At 50.5% G+C, this 23,465-nt stretch overlaps 1 protein-coding gene across 2 annotated transcripts in view; it reads right to left on the bottom strand.

Annotated features, from left to right (window-relative positions):
- The window catches only part of ADARB2 (adenosine deaminase RNA specific B2 (inactive)), a gene marked incomplete at its 3' end in the record, with an annotated part of 435,311 nt that overhangs the window by 111,887 nt on the left and 299,959 nt on the right, over positions 1 to 23,465 (bottom strand). For both annotated transcript variants that reach the window (XM_081098354.1, XM_081098353.1), the window contains exon 3: positions 20,163 to 21,031. In XM_081098354.1, coding sequence (XP_080954480.1) covers positions 20,163 to 21,031 — 869 coding nt within the window. The remainder of the gene's footprint in view (positions 1 to 20,162; positions 21,032 to 23,465) is intronic.

The following is a 23,465-nucleotide window of genomic DNA, read 5'->3' on the forward strand; positions in this document are numbered from 1 at the left end:
TAATGCAAATTTAATTGATTCATTCCAGACCCCCAAATGATTCCCTGTTTTAGCCTTTCTTACATATAAAACAGTCTAATGTACTATTTACGTTATAAACAAAACTTCTATTCTTAAAGTTATCAAACCATTCCCTTCTAGCCTTAAAGGAATCACTTTCAGCACTCATTCCAGGGGTGTCTCTCAGGTCAGTATGCACCATCTTTGCTTTTTCACATATCATTGCCTCCAAAATGCTGTTGTCAATGGCTAACTGCTTTTTTTACCAAATCAGCAATGGTTTTCCTACCTCTTCAACTGCCTGTGATCATTGTTTCTTTCACACCCTTAGCAACATTAGCACTCTTGATGGCCTCTTTATGTTTTAAAACTGTCCTAATTGTCCATTTGCCAGCAGCAAAAGCAAAAAACCTACAAAAGTATTCACAACACAATTTCCCTGAGATGCCAACAAGCTGAGGTTTAGAGGTAAACTGACTGGCATTCTCTCCTTTGTGGCCTGAGAGATCCTTTTTGCCATGCTGATGACGTATCAGCGTGAAAGGGTTGTTCAACAACTGAGACATTTTTTCCATGAACAAGCAGGTCCAGATTGTTCAAGATGGGTGACGTTTGTGAACCAAGGTTTGACTGTATCTGATTCATATCTCAATGAAATTATGAAACTAACTAGAGGCCCAAAATTTGTGCACAAAATTCAGGCACGGTAGGGTCCCTAGGCCTGGCCAGTGATCAGGGCTGATCTTCCTTCCCCTGGCTGCCTGCTGCGGATCAGGGCCTGCCTTCATTCCACACCACCCTCTGGTGGTCAGTGCACATCATAGCGAGAGGTTGAATTCACAGTCGGTCGACCTCCTGAGGGGACAATTTGCATATTAGCCTTATATTATACAGAATGATATTAAATACAAAGTTTTAAAAGTTCTAGGTTTTCTTTCTTCTTTTTTTTTTCTTTTTTTCCTTTTTTTTTTTTATCCCAGCGAATCATTTATCCACTCCATACTCTGGAGACTTTACCACACTAAGCTATTTGATTATGGACCCATCCATTGGAATTATTTAGCAAGCTTTTAGGGGTGTGTCAGAAATCTCTTTTACCTGGGATGCAGTGGTTGTCAGCTTTCAGAAAAGCTACCTTTACGATTGTCAGCTAGGCTACAAGACTTGGATCTGATCTGACTCAGAATGGCTCCTCGTTTTCCTCTGGTTGTACATGTGAACCGTAGGATTAGTGCACCTGCGACTTAAAATCCCGAGTCTGCAAACAGGCAAGGATAGAAATGCTTATTAGCCAGCATAATTTTTTGACATCTGACAGATGTGAAATACCTTTGGCTGATTAATGAAAATCCTTCCAACAAAGAATGCTGTATTTTTGATATTTTGACATAGAATTTAAGGGACTTCAAGATAGCACAGATGCTTGCCCACTGAGGGTGGAGGAGAGAAATATAAGAGAGAAATCACTAAGTTAAGCAACAAAGCCTTCTACCCGTCCCTCCCCCTCTTTTGTAAATTTTTGTAATTTTGATTCTGTGATACTACCTAGTCAATACAGAAAAACTGGTTAAGTTACTTCAGATAGGACTATCAATTCATTTGAGAAAAAAATTCCCCAAACTTTCAAATGATTTGTTTGACTAAATTGATTTATTTTTAAATTTCTTTGTATTTTTTTTAACAAATATTTTTATTGATTTTAGAGAAGAAGGGAGAGGGAGAGAGAGATAGAAACATCAATGATGAGAGAGAATCATTGATTGGCTGTTTCCTGCACATCCCCTACCGGGGATTGAGCCTGCCACCCAAGCATGTGCCCTTAACCGGAATCAAACCTGGGACCCTTCAGTCCATAGGCTGACACTCTATCCACTGAGCCAAACCAGCTAGGACGATTTATTAAGTCAAAATAATTGATCTGATTACATAGGGAAGCACACTTGATATTTTCCTCTCTCTCTAGATTTTGGGTTATTGATCTTTCCTCCCACCTAACCCACACCATCTCCTTCCCTGTCCTCAAAAATAGATCAGAAAAACCCAGGAACCTATTAGCAGTTGCGTTTGTTGACAGCGCAGAACTGTTTGTAGGGAACCCGTGCCTAACTCCAATGGCAAGTGACCAGCCCAGAACCCAAGTCCCTAAGCTCATTAACACAAAGTGCTTGATCCGTTTCTCATTCAGTTGCCAAGCTCATTAGAAGCGCCCCAGGCTTAGCTGAGTATACTCAATTTTTACTAACTTTTCCCTTGGTTGTGATTAGCTTGGTGCCATAATGGCTTACGTTGGAGTTATCCGATATTACACAATAGCTAAGTGACTGGCATTGCATCCCGGGCAGGATGTTGCGTCCCCCTGTGCACCAGGCTCTTGCATTTGCCCTCCTACAGCCCTAAGAAGTGGGTCCTCCTACATCCCCAACCTTTCAGAACACAGTGAATAGCAATGTGCCCAATGTCACGCCGAGTGTCACGGGGCAGAGCCAGGATTGAGACGGGGACTGTGGGCTCCTAAGTCTGTGATCCTCACCCCTGTGCAGACTGCCTGCTCATGTAACTCAGAGGAGGTTGGCCTCAGAAAGTAATTGTCCTTCTATCTCAGAGTGTTCTTCTCATCATGCTAAGACATAGTTCTCATAAATAGGGAAAGTGTGTGATTAGCAGAGAGGAGGTCACACAGGAACACAGAAATGTGTGTGTCGGTGGGAAGGTGACAGCTGGGGAAGAGAGGGAGGCAAGTCACCAACTTCAGACCAGAGTCTAGCAGGTGAAAGGGAGATGTTCCATCAGGAGGAGCAGCTGCTTTGCAAAAATTGGATTGGGGAATACCTGCTGCTGGAGGTCAGCTCCTCCCTGTCGCTCCTGCACACTCAGGCTTCCTGGCGATGCTGGTGATGCTACCGCCATCATGGATGCAAAGGGCACCAGGGCAGCCCAACTCCAATACAAGGCCTGTTCCCTCTGCCACCAACCAGATGAAATAAACAGACACCTGTCCTGCCAGTGTGGCTCAGTGGTTGAGCATCGACCTATAAACCAGGAGGTCACGGTTCAATGCCTGGTCAGGACACATGCCTGGGTTGTGGGCTTGGTCCACAGTGGGGGGCATAGAGGAGGCAGCCTATAAATGATTCTCTCTCATCATTGATGTTTCTATCTCTAGCTCCCTTTTCCTTCCTCTCTGAAATCAATACAAATATATTTAAAACAAACAAACAAACAAGCAATCAAAAAAACAAAAACAAAAAAAAACAACGGACACCAGTGCTCTTTTCACAGATGCAGATAACCTCATAATGGAAATGCTTATACATCAGGTTATTGGAACAAGTGGGAACAATGAGACCAGAAGCACCATGACAGTGTTTTCTATGAGAATCTGCCTTTCACCTTTGGATGGGTGAGACCAGGACAAGAGAGAGGCTGTTGGCTGCATCACCTCCTTGCATCAGCCATGGATGGAGAATATAGAGGGGGAGGACAATGTGTGCTGTTGAGGGGGTGCTCGTCAGATATCCAGATGATCAGTTTCTTATTGATTAATTAGTTGACGGCATGTAGTAAGAAAGAGATCAGGTCCTCTTTGGGGTGACATACAATTGAAAATATTTTGTCAAATGCCTTGATTGTTGTGACTGGTGCTGGGTGCCTGCCGTCAGCAGTAATCTCTGAAGCTGTCATAAGTGAGCTCACAGATCAATCCTCTGAGATTCTTAACGAGAGTGTGCTTCAGGAGAGTTAAGAATATGTCCTTGCATCTGCACACACACAATTTATACATGCATACCTTGGGCTGCATGCAGCATATGTTTATATACAGTTATAGTTGTGATTCACATCTGCCAATTTGGGTACTTCCATAAGGATTTTTTTTATTAAGATTTACCACCTTAATAAATGAATCGTTAAGATCTCAAGGTGGGTAATTTCTTGGGTATTGGAGTTTTCCTTTGATAAGAAAAGTTGCTCCACAAAGCCAAAGACATTTGTATAGAGTTAAAATTAACTTCCTATTTTACCATTTGAGTTTTTACAGGGTGTGTGGAATTTCTTTGTGCAGCTCCTGTGTGTAGGAGCCAAGCTGTGTTATCTATCGCTAACAAAGGGTCTTTATTTCGTGGGGTCTGAGCTAGCCCTCTTTCCTCGCTTTTACCAAACTCTTAACACATCTCTACAGCAACACAATGAAATGTAATTATTTGTTTTCATTTCAAAGCTTTCCCAGAGTTTAATTCTGAAATTTTAGCACGACTAAGAATCATTTAAGGTATTTGTTAAAAATGCAGCCCAAGGTATTCTGATTTGGCAAGTCCAGGGCTGGTGCCCAGTGTCTGTTTTTGAATAGGATACCCAGTCAGAGCGTCTGCAGGGAGTTTTTTGGCCACAATTTGGGAAGCTGTTGACCAAGTTATGAGCAATTCTTCAGGGCAAGGACCTTATCTTATTTACCTCTATGTACTCCTAGGACCTGGCACATGACCTCTGACAGAGTCCTGCCCATTAAGTATTTGTAAAATGGATAGATGCATGTTTGGTTGGATGAACAGACAGATGGGTGGATGGATAGGTGGATGGATGAGTGGATAGGCAGATGGATGGATGGATCCATGGAACCAGTCCCTTTGCAAGTAGGCCTGACTGTTTGCAACCCATTAGTTGAGCTATGAACAAACTTTGGAAGTCATTCATGTCTTTTCTAAACCTTAAGGATTATTTTTATTTCATTTTTTAAATATAAATTGTGTGTTTCTTTTGAAAAATTTTTTATTGATTTTTGTCTTTAGAGAGAGGAAGGGAGAGGGATAGAGAGATAGAAAGATGAGAGAGAAATATCATTAATTGGCTGCCTCCTGCATGTTCCCCACCAGGGACTGAGCCTGTAACCTGGGCCTGTGCTCTGATTGGGGAATCGAATTGGTGGCCTCTTGGTTCCGGAGTTGATGCTCAACCGCTAAGCTACACTGGCCGGGCAAGGAACATTTTTATATGTTTTAAATAAGAATAAATAAGTTCCTGTCTAAATAGGAAACACTGTCACTTTTCTCAGATTTCAAAAGTCATCAAAGCAAAATTTGCACATCTTGATTATCTCATTGTTTTCGCAACTAGCTTACTGCTTGGTTTATCCTATTTCGTGCAAACAAGTCAGAGATATGTTTACATCACAAATAAACTGCCTTCCAAGTGCCTTCACACTGAATTTGGATTTGAATGGTGCTAAATGTGTTTTCACATTTGGCTATTGTGGTTAATATGACCATTCACAGCATGTTTCCATATATCTTCATAACAAATGAAAACATAATTAGCCCTTATTCAAAAATAATTTGTTTTTAAAGTCCACTGATTTCTAAACGTGTCCCCCATTTCAAGAAACTCCAACAGGAAAACATTCAAATTTATGGAATGCATAAATTCAGCGCAAACTCATTCAAAATTTCTTTGCTGTACCCTAGGCTGTTCACTTCAGGGGGCATTCACACAACTGGATTCTGTAACACATTTAAAATGTTACTCACTTTGCAATAATCAGACACTTATGGGATGTAGTAGCACCTCCATGAAGGTGATTATCTCATTGTCAGGTGATTATTTTTGGGTCTGTGTCTCATGCTTACCGTGAGTTTCTTAATAAGCTTTATCAGGTTTACCTTTGTTTCCTTAGTGTCTTAAACACTGGTGTCTAATGCTGTAATTAGTGAATTCTTGCACATCTTTGCATCCCTTGAGATTCTTATTACATTGTCGGACCCCCACCCCAAATATTTATTAAATGCATATCCTTGCTGTAGAAAGGCAGATAATTCCATATTATGATGTATGAGTACCGCATGGCTGTGGAAGGGGAATGAAGGGTTTGAAGGTTCCTTGGATATTTCTTCTTGTTATAAAATAAGAGTGACCTTTGCAACTCCATTTAGGTTCAGCTACTTCTGAATTACAAGGTGTTCCTCCAGGAAAGGCCATTTCCCGTGGTCTGCTCGCCCCCAGGAGACCACAGAAGTTCTCTGTAGAACATATTACACTTCTCGTCCACTGAGGGCTGCCAGGCGGAGTTTTATGACGGTCCTCAGTGCTGGGAAGAATTACCGCCAGGAAGGTTCAGCTCATTACGTCTGGTCTTCACCAGCGATTCTCAGTGGCAGTGGCCTTTCCGCGGCACACGCTGCCTCCGCGACCGTGTCCCCCGCTCCTCTCCTCTTCCCAGGGAAGCAGAGTTGAGCCTGGGAGCAGAGGGTGCCCGAGACATCAGCCAGCAGGAACCTGTGGAACTGGGCGACTGTAGCATGAATTCAAAGAAAATGGTCTCTCTTTTGTATGTAAGATTTGCTGTGTGAGTTTTATGTATCACCAAATATTTACTTTTACAAAGTTTTTAATTACTGGGAGAGAAGTATAAAGTACAGCCATACAGTCCATGTTAACGAGTGTGTCCGTGTGTGTGTGTGTGTGTGTGTGTTTGTGTGTACTTGTCTACAAATTAGATTCCAACACTTGGCCAAAAAACCCCCCAAAAACCCAGCACGGATTGGGAAAGACACAATGCCCAGAGTGATTTCCACTCAGGATCCCAACTCTCCCTACAAACTAGTGGCACAGCTGTGTCACTGAAGGGAATGGACAGGTAGGCACGGCTCCTGTGACAGGTGAATGAGGGGCTGTTGTGAATTGCCAGGTGCTGGGCCAGTAGTCGGGTTTCTTTGATGCCATGCAGCCTGTGTGCAGGCAGGAGTTCACTGCCCTTCCCTTCCCCCGACTCCTCTCCTCATCATTGTCATGGAGGTGGGTGGAAGGCTTAGAATGGAATCTATGTCACTGATTCTTTTCTTAGGTCATTCCAATCATCCATACCATCTTACTATATCGACTTCATTGTATTTAATTCCAATTTTCAACTTCCAGGAGACCTTAAGGGAGTGAATCATAAAATCTTCCAAGATGACCAGTCAGACTATAAAAAGGACCCCTTATTCATGAAGATGTGTAATCGTGGAGTTCATGTCTGAGTCACAGTCCAATCCCCGCGTCTCTGGGTCCTGTCAGTTCCATGTACTGTGACACTGCACACGGGTGTTTTCCGCTGGGACTGCCTTTGCTCTGCCTTGTCCCTTAGTGTGGCCACGGTGCTTTGCACAGCGAACTGGAATCATTGCACACATTATATCGTGTCCTGAACACAACCATCTATTTTAAATGAGAAACAGTCAGTGAGGCAGGCCCACGTGGAGAAACATGGAGGGAGAACCACAGCTCCCAACACTGGGGCGTTGTGTTGGGAACAGGAAGCCAATTGACAACATGACAGCCATTTCTCCTTTCAGTCCTGCCGGCTGGTGAGCACTTCATCACAGGCCACTGCCCAAGCCCAGCCCTGCATACTTACTAGTAAACTCATCCGGCCCAAAGTTAGCTGCCTGGAGCTGCACAGTTTCAATGGACTGTCAGCCAGTTCGCTGCTTCTGCTCCCCAAGAACTGCATTTCAGAGAAACTTTATTTGTATCATTCTTTCCCCATTTCCAATTTCTCTTCTTCTAATTGCTGTCAAATAAAATGTTTTGCTTTAGCCATTCCCTCTTTCTTCTAGCCCCCTGCCCCTAATATCCCTATACTGTATAGGAGAAGTACTAAATCAAGAAAATCAGAATGATTTTGTCTAGAATGATGCAGACTTTAAAAACTGTGTGAGTTTTCCCTGTGGGATGGCTCCCATGAGGACGGGGTGGGTTCCTTTAATGAGAGTCCCAGTCTCTGGATGGCTCCTGAAATTCCGGCATGGGGGAAGGGAGGGGTGCGGCGAGGGACTTCTCAGCTGGGAGGGGACAAGTTGGTGGCCTCCTTTGCTCCTGCAGCCAGTGGTGCCCAGTGGTGGACGGGCTGTCTGCTCCTTTACAGGGCTCGGAGGCTGCCTGCCAGCTCGCTCACGCTGACGTCCACTTCAGTTCTAACTCACGCCCACATCCCAGTCGCCAGCAGTCTCTGTAGGGCCCTGTGCTCTGGATTTGAAGCATCATTCCTCTCTTGCGATCCTTTCTGATTCTTGCTTGGATAGCTTGGAGCTTTCCTTGCCTGCCAGCATCTCTCCTGTGCAGCCCTGACGCCAGCCTGGCCCCCTGCCCAGCCCGCAGCAGCCTTTCTGCAGAGCTAACAGGCTCCCCTACTGAAAACGTGGACAAGGTTTGAGTCTGAAACAGCCATGACACAGTCACAGCTGCAAAGTGTCTCCCTTCCCTTCTACTGACCCAGCTCTTAGAGGAGATGACAGAGGCCACCCTTTTGGATCCCAGTCCTGCCAACCGCTACTTTTGTGTGGGGTCGTCAGAACCTCTGTCGCTTAGAGGTTATGAAGTGGCTCTTTCAGACCAGGACCTGCGCTTTGGTTGGTCTCACTTTCCTGTTTGCCTCCCTCCTCCCACCTGCTTTGATTACAAAAGGGATTAACACAGACAAATGATGAAAAAATATCAGGCATTCAGAGTAGATTGGTGCCAAAGTTTGAATAATTTCTAAGTCAGTCCTTTCAGTAAGAAAGAGAGCTTTCCTCACCTTGCAAAGCTGAGCAGGTGCTGTCCCCACAGGTTGTCCTTGTCCGGCTAAGACGGAGGGAGCGCTCATCTATGACAGGCACCCACCTCTCGGAGGTCGCGTGCAGAGTGCAAAAAGTATTCCCAACAACAAAACACAAAGGTTTGGGATGATCTGCTTTTGACATAAACCGTGGCGTTTCGAGGCTATTCTGTGGCATCACGTTTACTCTCTTGCATTCTAACGCGGTTTCCTGAGAGAGCTGGGACACTGACAGCCAGTTGGAAAGGGAGCACGTCACACATGGGATTGTCAGCCTTCACATGTTCTGTGGCCCCAAGCACAGTGGTCTAGAACTCAATTAGCATCATCCAGAAAACCACCTGTCCTACGGCACTTCTTCCCGCAGCTAAGTGTGCCAGGATGTCTCATTTACTCATTAAAACAGCCCTGTGGTTTGGGCTTAGGGGTGAAAGAGAGTGATTCATCAGACTGGGGTCTTCGGGGCCTGGTGTTCCCTCATCCTTTCTGGGGTCGGAGACCTGCAGAGGCCGTGCTCGCGATGCCCAGGCGGGTCTGCGCTGGGTGGAGAAGTGTCTGCAGCGTCCAGCTACACCTGTGACTGGTAGGAACCTGGCGCAGTTGGGGTTAGGAAGCCCGTCCTCAAGGCACCTGAGCCGGTCCAGCATCTCCATCAGCAGCTGACATTCTGATCCCTGTCTACCTGGCACCTCCATCTCAACTGGGTGAGAAGTCAGCTGGGAAAAGAGGTTGGATTTTAAAAACGTGTTTCTGCCAACACAGGGTTTCAGTTCGCTGTGTTCTCCGCATGGGTCAGAATTTTGGTTTTCTTTGATTGTGGGTCTTGGTTCAGACAGAGAAGGGTGCTGTCTGCATGGTGACCAGGCACAGGCTGCTGGAGTTATTACCTCCTTGGAATCTGAAGTGCAAAGTAAAATTCTGGATAAAGATGCCTCTAGGTTTACTAGACACAGTGCCTATACAAAGTGAATTCCGGGCTTTTCTTACTTCAAAGTCACTGAAGCCTCCTCATAAAATCCAAGTTTTGCAGGAGCAAACTTCATGTCATGAAACCAGCAAGGTACCACCCTGCTTCTCCCACTCACTCGCCCCCGTCTGTGGGCAACTCTCTCCCTTCCACAGGACCTGGGGCCTTTTCCATCCCACTAGGGGCTGGGTCTGCGGTTCTAAGGTGCTGCCATTGCCTGACCTCCTGGGTGAACCAAAGACCAAGTCACAGGACAGTAGACACGGACGTCAGTCACTTAGCCTTCCCACGCCACTGCCCTCGGCCTCAGAGGCGCTCAGCCCCTCCTTCTGCGGAGAAGCTGCCCATTTCACAGACCAGGACACGCAGAGGTTTTGAGGGAGGTGCCCAAGGGCACCCAGCTGTATGGGGTGGGGCTGGATTTAACCTGGTTGTCCCTCAGGTTTCTAAACCTTGATGGCCTAAAACCACACTGCAGTCTCTGTCCCACTCTTGTCCATCCCCCCCCCCCCCCCGAGGCCTCTCCTGGCCACATGATTCCTCAGGGGCTCCCACAGCTGCAAACAACTCCTCTGGGAAGACCCAGCCCCTCCGCAACCACTGATGCCTCTCCTTCCAGCGGGCACTGCCAGCTCGGCCCTGTGCTGTGACACACATCCTCCCCGGGCCTTTCCTCACGCTGTTCCAGTCGTCTGGGGGTGCTTCCAGACCTGCATGTCCAGAGCCCTCCTCTGGTAAGGCTTTTCTTCTTCCCTGGTTTCATCAGGTTCCCCCACCCTTCACTTTCCCATGATTTTCCTGTGACGCCATTCTCACAGCAAAGGCCCCTGTAGCTGATGCCTTGTCCTCCTGGGGGGCACTTGTTTCCTGGCCCTCTGGAGGTTCCAGGCATGGGGACCCCAATCCGAAGGCCTGAAGTGCCTGAGCCTTCCTGCCCTCCTATGGTTGAGGCTCAGATGTGTCCCTTCTAGTGGGGATGAGCTTCTATGGGAGGAAGGCCAGTCGCTGCATAGCTGCCTCCATGTCCTGGGCATTCCTGCTTGCTGTCTCCTGGCGCTGGGGCCCTGAGTGACACTCCATGGGAGCTGCCGGCCAACACCAGCATTTAACAGAAGCGTCCTATTCAATCCAGCTTTTCAGTCTAGATCAGCCGTGGGCAAACTACGGCCCGCGGGCCGGATCCGGCCCCTTTGAAATGAATAAAACTAAAAAAAAAAAAAAGACCGTACCTTTTTATGTAATGATGTTTACTTTGAATTTATATTAGTTCACACAAACACTCCATCCATGCTTTTGTTCCAGCCCTCCGGTCCAGTTTAAGAACCCATTGTGGCCCTCGAGTCAAAAAGTTTGCCCACCCCTGGTCTAGATAAATGAATCAAAACTCTCCCCAAACCAGGCAAACTGAGTCACTTTACCAAATACTCTTCCTTATACTGACGTTGACACCATTGTGCATGGCTAAGCCGTGGAGAGACGCACCCTGCGGGCAGAAGACAGCGTCTTCACTGCCTCCTTGGAATCACCACCGCAGGGAAAGTGCCCCCCCACCTCCCTTACAACAGCCTCTCCTGCGTGGGGTTTGTAGGGTGGTTTTTATTCTGAAGGCTTACGTTTTCAAGTGCTCGCACAGTTCCACTGGGCGCATGAATTTAGAAGACTGCATTTCAAAAATGTTTAATTGTGGTGCTATTGTCACAAACTGTAGTTCCACCCTCCATCGTTGAGCCCTAGCAAGTGCAGATGGAGGTGACAAGATGGGGAAGGGCAGGAGGGCATGTGAGCTCAGAGAGGTCCAAGTGACAGGAAGGACATTGACACTGTGAACCCAGGTTTCACTCCAGCCCTGGGAGAACAGGGGTAGTCACTGCATTTTACTTAAAAAAAAAAAAATACGGCCGAATGAGGAGAGAGAAACTGGATCTGAACATCGCTGAGTCCTTGCATTCCAGACTGCTCCAGAGAGCTGAGGGTGGAACAGACATGAATGACCTCAGGATGCAATAGATTTAAACAGCCTGGACACGCAGCCAGTCTCCAAGCCTTATCAAGGACCCTGGTGCAAGGAGCAAAAGGTAGGAGAATCGGAGGGGGTTTCTCCCTCACGTCCCTCTCTGGACACCACCATGAGGAGGGGAGGCCCCCGGGGACAGCCACGATGAGCACGGATCGCTGTGTCACCTCAGCTTCCTCCACCTGCTGCTGTCCCCAGTTTTGTCCCCTTCGGTCTGGGAAACTAGTCTGTAATGGAAAACACTGCTGGAGTGAGAAAATACAAGCTCTGGTTTTGGACAGAATGCTACAGATTGTGTGTCAACATGGTGGCGTGTTTGTGTGTGTTACTCTTAAATGTTACACAGTAAGTGGCTGCTAGCATATTGAGCCCATGTGGTACACAGTGTGCTGGCATGTGGGCCTCTCACACTGGCTTCTATTTGCTTGGAGCATGACGGCAGAAAGCGAGCATCTACTCACAGTCCTGTCTTTTCAAGACAAGGAAACTGAGGCCCAAAGAAGCCCCAGGGCCTCTTAGTGCAGCTAAGGGCAGTCGAGGCCCCGGCTCCCACCTCCCCACTCCTCACCCAGCCTGAGCCCCAGGTTGGTATTTTAGAAGATGCACCCACTCCCACTCTCTCCCCTTGCCACCGCCCCCCGCAATGGGATTAGAGGATCAAATCTAAATTTTTCTTGGAGCATTTGCCCTGCCTCCTCCCGATGACCTGTGTGCCCACATGCCCACAGCCAGCGTCCCTGGAGTAAGAATGACAAACACGGGAATTCCCTGTGCCAAGTGCTATTCTAAGCACTTTGCATATATTAACCATTTCATTCTCCCACCATTATGCAACGTAAACACTTTCACGATCATCTCACTTTATAGGCCAGGAAACGAGGTACTGAGAGGAAAGGGGGAGGCCCTACAGTGAGTGAGGGCACAGGCGGTCTGATGGGGGAGGCCATGCCAACTCCCATCTCCCAGGACCATGTTCACCCCCTGACCCAGGATGGGCATCTTGTGACCTATCAGCTGCCCAAGATGGAAATGCAAACACACAGGTCACAAAGCCCAGGACACGATGTCGATGCTCAGATCGTCTGCTCTTCTCTGCCAGAACCTGGGTAATCCTGGAGGCACGTCCGTCAGGCCCAGCCCATAGTACATGCTGCATACATGCTCCCTGACACAGCACTTACATAGAATCACATGTATGTAGAGCACCCAATGCAGGGATGGGCAAAAGTAGGTTTACAGTTGTTCATATGGAAAAATATATAATACAAAATAAACTTTTTTACATACTACATCTGTGAACCTACTTTTGCGAACCCCTGTATACTCCTACTGTATGTGCACCAGGATGGCTGAAAGGGGATGAATAAACTCAGCGTAATTGAAAAGTGAGGGTGGAAAAGTGAAGGGAGGGACAGAGAAAGAGAGAGACAGAAAGAAACAGAGATACAGAGACACAGAGACAGAGATACAGAGAGAGACAGAAAGTCAGAGACAGAGAAACAGAGACAGAGAGATACTGGAGACAGAAAGATACAGAGAAGACAGAGATAGCGATACAGAGAAATACAGAGAGACAGAGAGATAGAGAGAGACAGAGAGACAGAGAGAGACAAAGATACAGAGAGAGACAGAGAGATAGAGAGAGATAGAGAGAGACAGAGAGAGAGATAGAGAGACAGAAAGACACGAAAGACACACACACACACACACACACACACACACACACACACACACGTTGCATATGGCCCCAGGGCGCTCATGGTGGTTGGTGGGTTGGCTGAGCACCACAGTGGGAGTGACTACCAGATAGTCTGATGGGAAGAACATTCCTTGCAGCTTCCTGAGAGTCTAAAAGCTCCAAGAAGGGAAGCCGGCCTTAATGCTTCTCAAGGCATCGCCACTGCCTGCTTTGCTCACGTTTCCTTAGGACAGGGCCGGGGCCTGAGGTGTGGGTCCCCCATGTGGGCCGGTGGGAACAGAGCTCTAACTCATGAGAGGGCCCTGCCCCTTGCAGGGCAAGCACTGGGCAGCACCCAGCAAAGTGCCTCTCAGGCCTGCAGGCGTCCCAGTGGCAGCTGCCCAGCCATGCCGCATCTGCAGCCGGCCTCCCTGCCCCTGTGGCTGGACTTGTGCCGCCTCGTGGCCTAGCCCAGACATGGCCTCTGCATCGTGGCTGGCGGGCCTCCCACACAATCCTGCTCCGGCCTGCATGCGCCACACACCTCACTCCCTCTCACCCAGGACACCCCCTGCACCCCACCATTCTCTTGCACCTTACCGTTCTCTTCCCAGGGAACCAGAACTCTTGTGGGAAGACACAAGAGTTTAGAATGTGAGGCCTAGGAGAAGCAGAGACAAGGAGGAGCCAGGTTCCAGTGCCTCCTCTTGGACCCAGTGTGCACAGCCCACCATGCACCACCCATGTAGGTGAAGCATGTCAAACTTGCTGCCTGCGGGCTGCATGCCTTGTTTATTTGGCCCGTGTTAGCCTTTGAGTTTGACATGCTTGATGGAGATGGAGCAGCTGTAGGGCTGCTCAGCTGGTCAGCACCACAGGGAGCTCTGCTCCATCCTGAGAATAGGGGTCTCTCTACAGGCAGCTGGCCTCCCCGTGGGACTCCTGGGGCCTTGGGGGAGCAGAGGCCAGAGGCCAGATGCAAGTAGCAACATGCCCCCACAGCCCAGGACAGCACAGAGCAGGAGGTCACTGCTGGGCCAAGGAGCTGAAGTTTGCAAGGAACAAAGCCCTTCCAAGATGTTGCAAATGGCAAGCTTGGACCCCTCCCTTCCCTGCGTTTCTTCCCCATCTCTCATGGGCGCACTGCAGCTGCCAGGAGCCCCTCCCCCTCTTGGCCAGTCTTCTTCGCTGTCTCTGGCTCATTTACATGCTGGCATTCTCCCATTGGCCGTCCCTCTCCTTTCAGTGTAAGAATGTGTCCCTGAGGAAGAGGGGATCTGGTCGCCCAACAAAGCCTCCCAGAGAAGGGCAAGCTCTGTACTGACGGAGGTGGTCTCCCAGTGTGGGGCCATTGGCGAGCTCCCAGCCACCCCGGGCTCTGAGGGGGGTCAGCCCAGTGAGGGACCCCCTGACAGAGAGTTCTGAACGTGCCCCCAAGTCCGCCCCATCCTGAGCTCCGGTGTTCCATCTGTGGGACTCAGCTGTGGGAGTGGGGCCCTGGCCCTGGGGGCCCACTTCCCGATCATGTGGCCAAGCTCTGGGACCTCTCAGTCAGTCAGCGCCTCTTGCTCCCTGTCTTGAATGAGCAACACGCAGCCTTGAGTCACTGTCACAGTGGCCAGTCACAGGGTGCTGCGTCTCCTGAACAGGCCTGTGCAAGTGCTGGAGTCGGGGCAGAGGCAGGCTGGCGTCTGAGGGCTCCCTTATTGCCCTCCAGGCCCCACTCTCACCAGCTGGACTCTGGGCAGAGGACTTAGCCTTCCCGCACTTCAGTGTCCTCATCTGGGTGATTGGAACGTGAATGTGCCCCTCCCAGGTGTTTATCAGTCTTGAAAGTGTTATTGTATGTAAAGCACCTAGAACAATACGAGGCCCAGTGAACCTGAGAATATCAGCTCCTAATAAAATCTCCCCATAGTCACCACCGTCACCAGCATGAATCGTGGCTGCAGAATAACAAGACAAGTGGGAAGGCCTGCTTTATAGACTCTGCTTAAGAAATATTAACTACATTTGAAAATGCCAAACAGTATTGAGAACACACAGACTTAAATACATATTTAGCTCTTACCAAAAGGGCACCAAACTTGTTTCAGTAGGAAGTCAGATGGTAGAGGCTATTCTATCAATGTATATTGTGCATTGTATATCGTGGTATAAGTGTTTATTTATATATGCATTCTGTATATACATTGTGTAAATGTGTATTGTATAAATATTTATTATATCACACTTCATATCTAAAATAATAAAAGTGTAATATAAGGGGCAATGAGGCAGGCAGGCAGAGGCAGTTAGGGGCGGTCAGGTAGGCAGGTGAGCAGTTGGGGTGATCAGGCAGGCAGAGTGGTTAGGGGCAATGAGGCAGGCAAGCAGGCAAGCGATTAGGAGCCAGTGGTCCCGGATTGTTAGAGGGTGCAGGCAGGGCTGAAGAACCACCCACCCTCCACCCCCTGTGCATGAATTTCATGCACCGGGTCTCTAGTATATTGTATAAATGTATTGTTAAGCATCTACAAAGCCTGCAAAACCCTCATGAAGGAGGGATTTTAGAATAAATTTCCATGTGCAATGACAATGAAGTAACTGTCACTGTCGTTCCTGCCATCAGTGCTTCTGAGGGAACAGGGACCTGGTGAAGGTCTGGCTGAGGAGGGGATGTAGCTGTGGCATCGGCTGCTGTTCCAGGGTGTCCTCGGCACACGGTGGGCAGTGTGAGGCCCAGTGTGTGTGGCTTCCACATCAAATCACTTTTAATGGAAGCTTATTGAAAATTTGAGGACCCTCTACTGCTAGTCTGTTACAGCAATATTAATGACCAGTCCTGTTACAGCGGCTAGGGTGCTGCATCTACTGAGCGAGGAGATTAGCGGGAGTACGAGATTGGAAAGGCAGTCTGTCAAGTGACCAGAGGCAGCTGGGCACCCTGGTGTTTGGAAGAAGGAAACCGAATTTTTGCAACCATCCTGTGAGCGCCTGCAGCACAGCTGTCATGTGTGGAGCAAGAGCCAGTCCTCCATCTAACTCTGCAGCTAATTCTGGGGGCAGACTCGATGGAATGGGGCCCATGCAGGAGTTCTGATCCAATTTACTATGAAATATTGAAAATTAAAAATAAATGGTTTCCTTTACATTAGTTATATAATCCCACGGTTTCTGCCCCTCCTAGAAGAAATGGGTGATGCTTCATGATGTCTCCCCCTTTGTAGCGTTAGCTTGCCTTTGCCTCACTTTCTGTTTACTCCCATCACATGTATGTTATTCCCCCCAATGACCTGTTTCCGTGGGAAGGGAACATAGAGATATGCCTTTCTGGGTGAATTTAATACTGTTATGAATTAAACTCTTCTCATGCCAGAGGCTGGGAAATGAAGGAGAAAGATGTAAATTGTGTGGTTTTCTTCTTTTATTTTAAGATGGTGCTTCCAGGAAATGGGCATTTGTAATCTGACTTGGTCTTATTATTACTCCCAAGTATCTTGTTAACCGAGAGGAATTCTGTGCCAGAGGATACAGCACCGTAGATGAAGAAAGTGTCTGAGGGGCTGGGCCCAGCTGCCTCCTGGAGCACTGGGTGAGCAGTGTAGACCCTGCCCAGTTAGGTCTGTACTGTGGTTTAAAAAAAACCAATAAAGCCTTGACCTCAGCATTCTGCCTATGAGACCTGAAGTCATACCTCATGAAATTGTAGGAGCAGAACTAGCCTCCTTCTGAGAGAGTACATGGTGAGAACCAGATCCTGTAGAAACCAAGCCTGTGATCTTCATCTTTATGGAGAACATCATTCTTTAGAAATTGCTCTCCCAAAATCGAGGCGGAAACAAGCTGCTTGGAGAAGGATGCGGTGTTACCCGGGAGGAGGCCTGCTCTCTTTCGATGACTGGATGATGAAAGTCGGTGATTGGACGACGAGTACAGTGGCACCAACCTCTTTACCTGAGGGGCGTTGGGAGTGATGCTCAGTCAGGATTGTCTTGATGACGAGCAAGCGTCCAGCCCGCTCTGCTGGTCCTGCTCCCCAGGCCGAGGCCGGGAGCCCTGAGGTTCCAAAGGGCAGGTTACCTGGCAGTGTAGTCGTCTGAGCCACCCGCTTGAGAATCGCGGGGCAGGTCCCTGGCCCTCCTTCTAGCACCCCCTGCATTTCGTGGGTGCCCCTAGGCACTGTCAAGTCTGAAATGTGTTTTCCTTGATGCTACTTAAAGCGGTAGCATTACTTAATTTCATTACTTCCCTACAGAGGTAACATGAGGGCTGCTTCTGAAGCTTCATTCACACAAGACCGAGCCTTTGGGTAAAGCAGAGACATGTTTGCTTCTGTACACGTGTGACCAACATGGGTGTCAGAACCAGACGCTTGGCTTGTTGTCCCCTGTGTAGAGAGAACCTGGGACTTGGGGCAAAGGACATTGAATATTGGTGCCGGTGCCCAAGTTCCTGAAATTACGTCTCTCCATTGTCGGCTCTCTGCCTCCCCCTGGGTGGCCTTGGGGAGTGTCCTCCATGGTCAGTGACGGGGGGACCTGCCTTCAGGGAGTGTGGGTGGTGGTTCTGGGACCCCAGCTAGGACAGGGTGCCCGGGCATGATGTCCCCGAGCAGGTGCGAAGAGTGCAGCTAGGCAGGATGGCGAAGGGAACGGGAGCTCAGGACCACGGTGCCAGCAGGACCAGCCGGACCAGGCGCTTGCTGCATAGACAGTGGTGGGCCAAGCAGGAGAGCAGAGCAGCCTTTACAGGGACTCTTGGAATTGCTTTGTAAAGATCAGTCCCTGCATCCAGACTGTGTGCCAGACAGGATTCGAATTTAATGAAGCCGCCGGTGGTGCCTGGTCCTGGGTCCCCTGACCCACTGGGCCCCACCCAGCCCGGGGACGGGTCGAGGGCCCGGTAACGAGCCTCAGGGCGGCAGTGCCCGGGCGTGATGGATGGCCCTCAGCCCTCTCGCTGCTCCGAGCCCTCCATCATCCCGTTGGCGTGGTTAGCAGGCTGTCAGAGAAAAATAATTTAGCAGCCGTGGCTTTAACTGATGTGCTGCTTTCTGGGGTCAAACGACTGTTACGAAGCAGTGGTGCTGCCTGGCTCCTCCACCGTGCGAGCTCGGGGGTGACGACATGAGAGGAACACGTCTCGGCTGCAGCTCCCTGACATCCCTCAATGCTCATTTGGGGCGGGTGGGCGGAGAGTGGGTGCAAGGGGGGAACGAGCGTTTCTTACTGAACAGGAAATGCGGGGCCGTGAGGGCCCTGGGCGGGGTGGCCATGCCAGGAACGACAGGACGGAAGATGAGGGGACACACCACTGCGCGCCCTGCAGGGGGGCCTTCTGGGGGAGGAGGTGAGAGGACAGGTGATGTGGAGGCCTTGGGCCACCTGGGCTCAGCCAGCTTGCGGGGCGCCTAGTGGCTTCCTTGGGCCTGGTGGCAAGCTTAAACTACAGTTAATGGAGAAACAGGATCAGAAGGAAAAAGAGAGAAAACAACATAAAATGGAGGTGCCAGGAGGGAGAAATGAGGCTGAATTCTTCTGGCAGGAGGTGCTCAGGGACCTTCGATCCCCAGCTTCTTTCAAACACCCTGTTTCTACGTGGATTGTGTGTTGTTTGGGGGTGGGCTGAAAGGCAAGACCGATGGAACTGATGGTCTAAATCCCTGCAACCCGCTCTCGAGAAGGTTCAACAAATATGTGGAAATGACTGACGGCGTTGGGGGCAGAGATAGCAGGAGAAACAGCCGCCCCTCGATTGGGCTCTTGTTGGACGGTCTCTCTCTCTCACTCAATGAGCTGCGAGCAGAGGACCTCCATCCCATCAGTGCTTACTGAGCACTGTGACTCAGCTCGAGGCATCTGTCCTCTGCGTTAGGTTTGGTCGCTGTAGCTCCTTCATGCTCCCTGAGGTCTGGGCGGCACCCTGCCTCCTTCCACTGATACGAGGCTTCCCAAGGTGACGGCAGGTTCTGTCACAGGGCTGCGAGGTAGGTGATCCGGACAGCCATGGTAGCAACACCTCACAGTTACCGGGGACTTACCTGCACTGCATTGAGTGCATTTGAACTATGTTCCTCCCCGCGATTGACACCAAAGTGAATAAAGATACTTCCCTGCCTCTAATACATTAGTGATACCTACCAGCAATTTTGAAAATGCTAAGACAGAAGGTAATTTGCATATATAAGCAGTTACAAGACTTGGAAGGACAAGGGATAAGACTCGTTCCTGACACATGGACAGCGCTATGAAAGTGTTCTTCGCATGAGCAAAGGTGAACCAGCGTGAGAAAGCAGACCTGTCGCTGGTGTGAAAGGGCCGGAGGGAGGTTGCTGACACCAGGTCCCAGCCTGCCCTTGTTCGGAGCCCTCTGCTCCCAGGTGAGGGTTGGACTCCCTGACCCTTCCCTCCGTGTGGCTGCCGCTCAGGCCCCTGCCTCTGGGTGGAATGACTGAGGCAATGATTCACATTCGCTTCCCTTTCTCCAGACTCCCCAGTGAGACACTCCACCGAAACTGCTACCTAACATGTATTTCACCGCCTCTAGTGCTCCTGCTGCAGAACACTCAGCAACCAAGTCACTGAAGGGTAGAGACGCCGATACCGCTGTCCTTCCCTGTCAGCCCGTCTAGGGACGGGCTCTGCCGTCGCCCTGCCCTGTTTCCTAACATTGGTGTCACCATGGACAACACCTGACTTCACTCTTCCCCACCCCTCTGCTAAGTCTGAATGTTGACGTTCTTTATTTATATGCACACGATTCTCTCCCCTTAAGCCTGACAAATGCTCTAATGGTGAGGCTGAACCAGGGCTGAGCTGGCTGTTCTGGGAGAGGTGCATGTGGGCGCTCTCTACTTACAGCGACTGGAGCGGGGGCTGCTTGCTGCCCGTCCCAGCTCATGGTCTCCTAGCATCCGGGAGATGCCACCTGCCGGGAGCTACCTGAGAATTCTCACCTGGGGCAGGAGGTGACTTTTACTCCTGCTGGGCACGTGGCCGGGCAGCCGTATGTCGAAGAGGGCCTGGAGGGCCGCCTGCGCCGCCTGGCCCTTGGCCAGCTTCTTGCTGCGTCCCGAGCCTTCAAACATCCTGCCGTCCACGCTCACGGCCATGACGAAGCTGCGCGGCCGCTGCCTGTCGGCCGGCTCCGAGAGGCACACGTAGCGCAGGCCGGCGCGCAGCTGGTTCAGCACCACCACCGGGTTCCCCTCGCCCGGGGCCACCAGGTCCAGCGTGCTGCGCAGCAGCCGTCCCCGCCGGCAGACGGGGGACAGCAGCTCGGGCTCGGCGGGGCGGTGGCCGGGGAAGGCTGCACTGGGTGCCGTCGGCTCGAACTGTTTGAAGAGCGTGTCGGGGAAGTCGGCCTGGTCGGAGGTGAAGTCCGTGCAGGGGCTGGGACTGCTGCCCATGGCCAGGTGGGCCTGGCAGGCGTTGGGGAACTGCACGAAGGAGCGCAGGGCCAGCTCGGCTGCCCGCATCTTGGCCTTCTTCTTGGTGGGCCCCGTGCCCTCGAACGTGAGCCCGTTCACTTCCACCGCCACAGCGAAGACGGGCGCGTGCACCGGGCCGGTCTGGGACACCATCCGGTACTGCAGGCCGGGCCGCAGCTCGTGCAGCTGCACCAGCGCGTTCTTGGGCGTCATCGACCACGAGAGCGTCTTCCAGATCAGCTGCAGTTTGCAGAAGTGGCCGCTGTTGCCCTCCTCCAGGGGCCTTTTCCTCTTCACGCCAGGCGCACCGCCTCGGGCTCTGTCGCCCGCGGGCAGTGGCCGTGTCTCCAGGTTGCTCACATTTCGGTTCTCCTTCACGTCTGCGCTGCTGGTACCTGGAGGTGAGAACAGACAGCGGTGACCAGGGGTCTCAGCGCGCCTGGAGACAGACACCTCTGCAGACTGCGCTGTGCACAGGAGCCCAGCCACTTCCTTTCTAGGCTGACAGGAGTTACTAAGCTTCCCTGAACGTGGGGCCGACTACTCAGGAGGAGGGAGGACACCCAGCCCTGAGCAGTTCCTGCATTTCTGAGAATGTGGCGTGTGGATGTGGTGAGCCTGACCTGCTCACAGGGGCGCCCACCTGCTGCTCTGAGTGTGGCTGAGATATCGTAGGCCCTCTGCCCCCCTCTCCTGAGGCCTCCCCCAAACCAAATCACAGGTGGCCCTTTCTAGCCGCTGCTGCCAGCGCTGAGAGCCACACGGGCCTGCCCTGTGTGGGGACTGGTAACTGAGTTGTGGCGCGATCATAGGATGGAACGCTCGATAGCACTCACGGTTGATGAGCCAGGTTTACCTGCTTCATCATAGAGGAAGCTCAGAAGCAGAATTTGCATCATAAAAGCAACTTGGAAAATAATACACAGAGTGCGATGCCGTTAATATAAATTATAACCGCACAGGCACTGCATGCGTTTTGTGGGATCAGTCACAATGGTGAAGCTTAGATGCTAACCTTCCTGGGAGACAAGGAGGGAACTAATGGGGGCCCAGGTGGAGGCTTCATTTATATCTGTGATGTTTTAATCTTTTGCAGAAAAAAAGAGGAAGGCATTAAATTTAGCAAAGTCATCCCTTGCAAACTACGTGGTGGATATGTGCAGTGATTTAGCTTTTCTGGACAGGCTCTCCGCTCCCTTGGATCACTCTTGGCAAAGGAAACTGTTCTGTTTAGAAAACCTCAGCTTGGATCGTCACAGAACCGCAGGACCAGAGTCCCTGGCGAAGATGCTTTTGGAATGCTGACCCCGTGTCCTATGAAACGCTCCGGGATGACGGTCCCACCGTGCAGTTCCCTGTCACCGAGCCCAGAGCACCTCCACTCTGGCACCTTTCTTATTCCTCACATCTCTGCGGTGGTGGGTGTCACAGCAGCATTTTCTCAGAGGGGAAACCCAGGCTCAGAGAGGTGGACCAGTTGGATAACTGGCCGAGAAGCATTTCACCTGGGAATGTCTTGTTCTGAAGGTGGATGTATGGGCACCGACAGTGCCACATTCCTTCGCCATTTCACAGGGACGACCGCCTCTGGGAGGGAATGAGGTGCTGATAGTGCATAGCCTGCCATTGGAGAGGGCGAGTGTGTGAGGCAAGGAGGCAGGGCCGGGACTCCACGCAGAGCCGGGACCCCAGGCAGATGCACCTCTGAGCCCTTCGATTTCTCTGTGGGAACCAGGATCTCGGGGGCTCCAGGTGGCTGGGCAGCAGGTTGGCAATGAGTTTTCTCTTGTGAAGCAAGTGGGAACTTGAGGTGATTTTTACAGCCAGCCTGCAGCTTATAAATGGACGCTGAGCACTTTCCCAGCAGCCTGGCCCGAGCTGGGGAGACCCTCATCCTCATGGCTCTGCAGTGGAGAATAATGGGAAAGTACCAACGGGTGCCTCCGGGCGGTGTCTCACACTGGGCAAGGCTCCTCTCTGGGTCCCGGGTTGTGTGTCCTCCCAGCTCCGGGGCTCTTGGTAACGCCTTGGTCACCAGCCCCGGCAGTCCCCAGGCGGTGGTGAGAGTTAGGGCTGTGGCGAGAGTCAGGGCTGTTTGCAGATCCGTCGGCTGTGTATTGGCTCTGTTCTCTAAGTTGCGAGGCAGCTCTGTTATATGTCCCCTGGTGGTTTGTGTCTATAGGATGTTAGGTCTGTAGAGCTAATTCTATCCAAAGGAGTAAACGCGAGCCTTTTATAAGTTAGAGGTGGATGGCATCGCTCACAGACTATTTTGTAGGAATAATTACCTGCAGGTATCAAGCGCCCACTCAGTCCCTCTCTGCGTCATTACGCACCTGGGTCCCGCCCTGTGGGTATCTCAGGCCCAGGGCAGTGGGTCGGATTAACCACACAGCTTCCCAGATTGGACATAACGATGGAAAAAAAAAATAACCCGGCCAAAAAGCTGCACAACAGATTGCCTGAAACTTACTGGGTGCTCTGATTTCTTATTGATTTCTCACGATGTGGGGATGGAGGGAGCCGCGCCTGTGATGAAGGTGGCCGGCGTATCAGATGACCCCGGCTGCCTTTTCAAGTAGAAAGGTTTATCTTGGAGCAACAGCCCTCCCGGTGGGGACTTCCCCTCCCCTCACCCAGATTGCTTCTGGGCTCTTCTCTCCCATGCACTCAGTACCCGGTGACGATGGTCATTATTAGTTTTCAACGGCCTAGACATGATGATCAGAGGGTGGCAGGAAGCATCCTTCCAAATTGATCAATATCTAATAACTGATAACAATGCAGAGCTCTGGCCTTCTCCTGGACACACCAGCTACAATCTCTGGA

Source organism: Myotis nattereri (genome assembly GCF_964212035.1).
Source record: "Myotis nattereri genome assembly, chromosome: 1".
Lineage (NCBI taxonomy): Eukaryota > Metazoa > Chordata > Mammalia > Chiroptera > Vespertilionidae > Myotis > Myotis nattereri.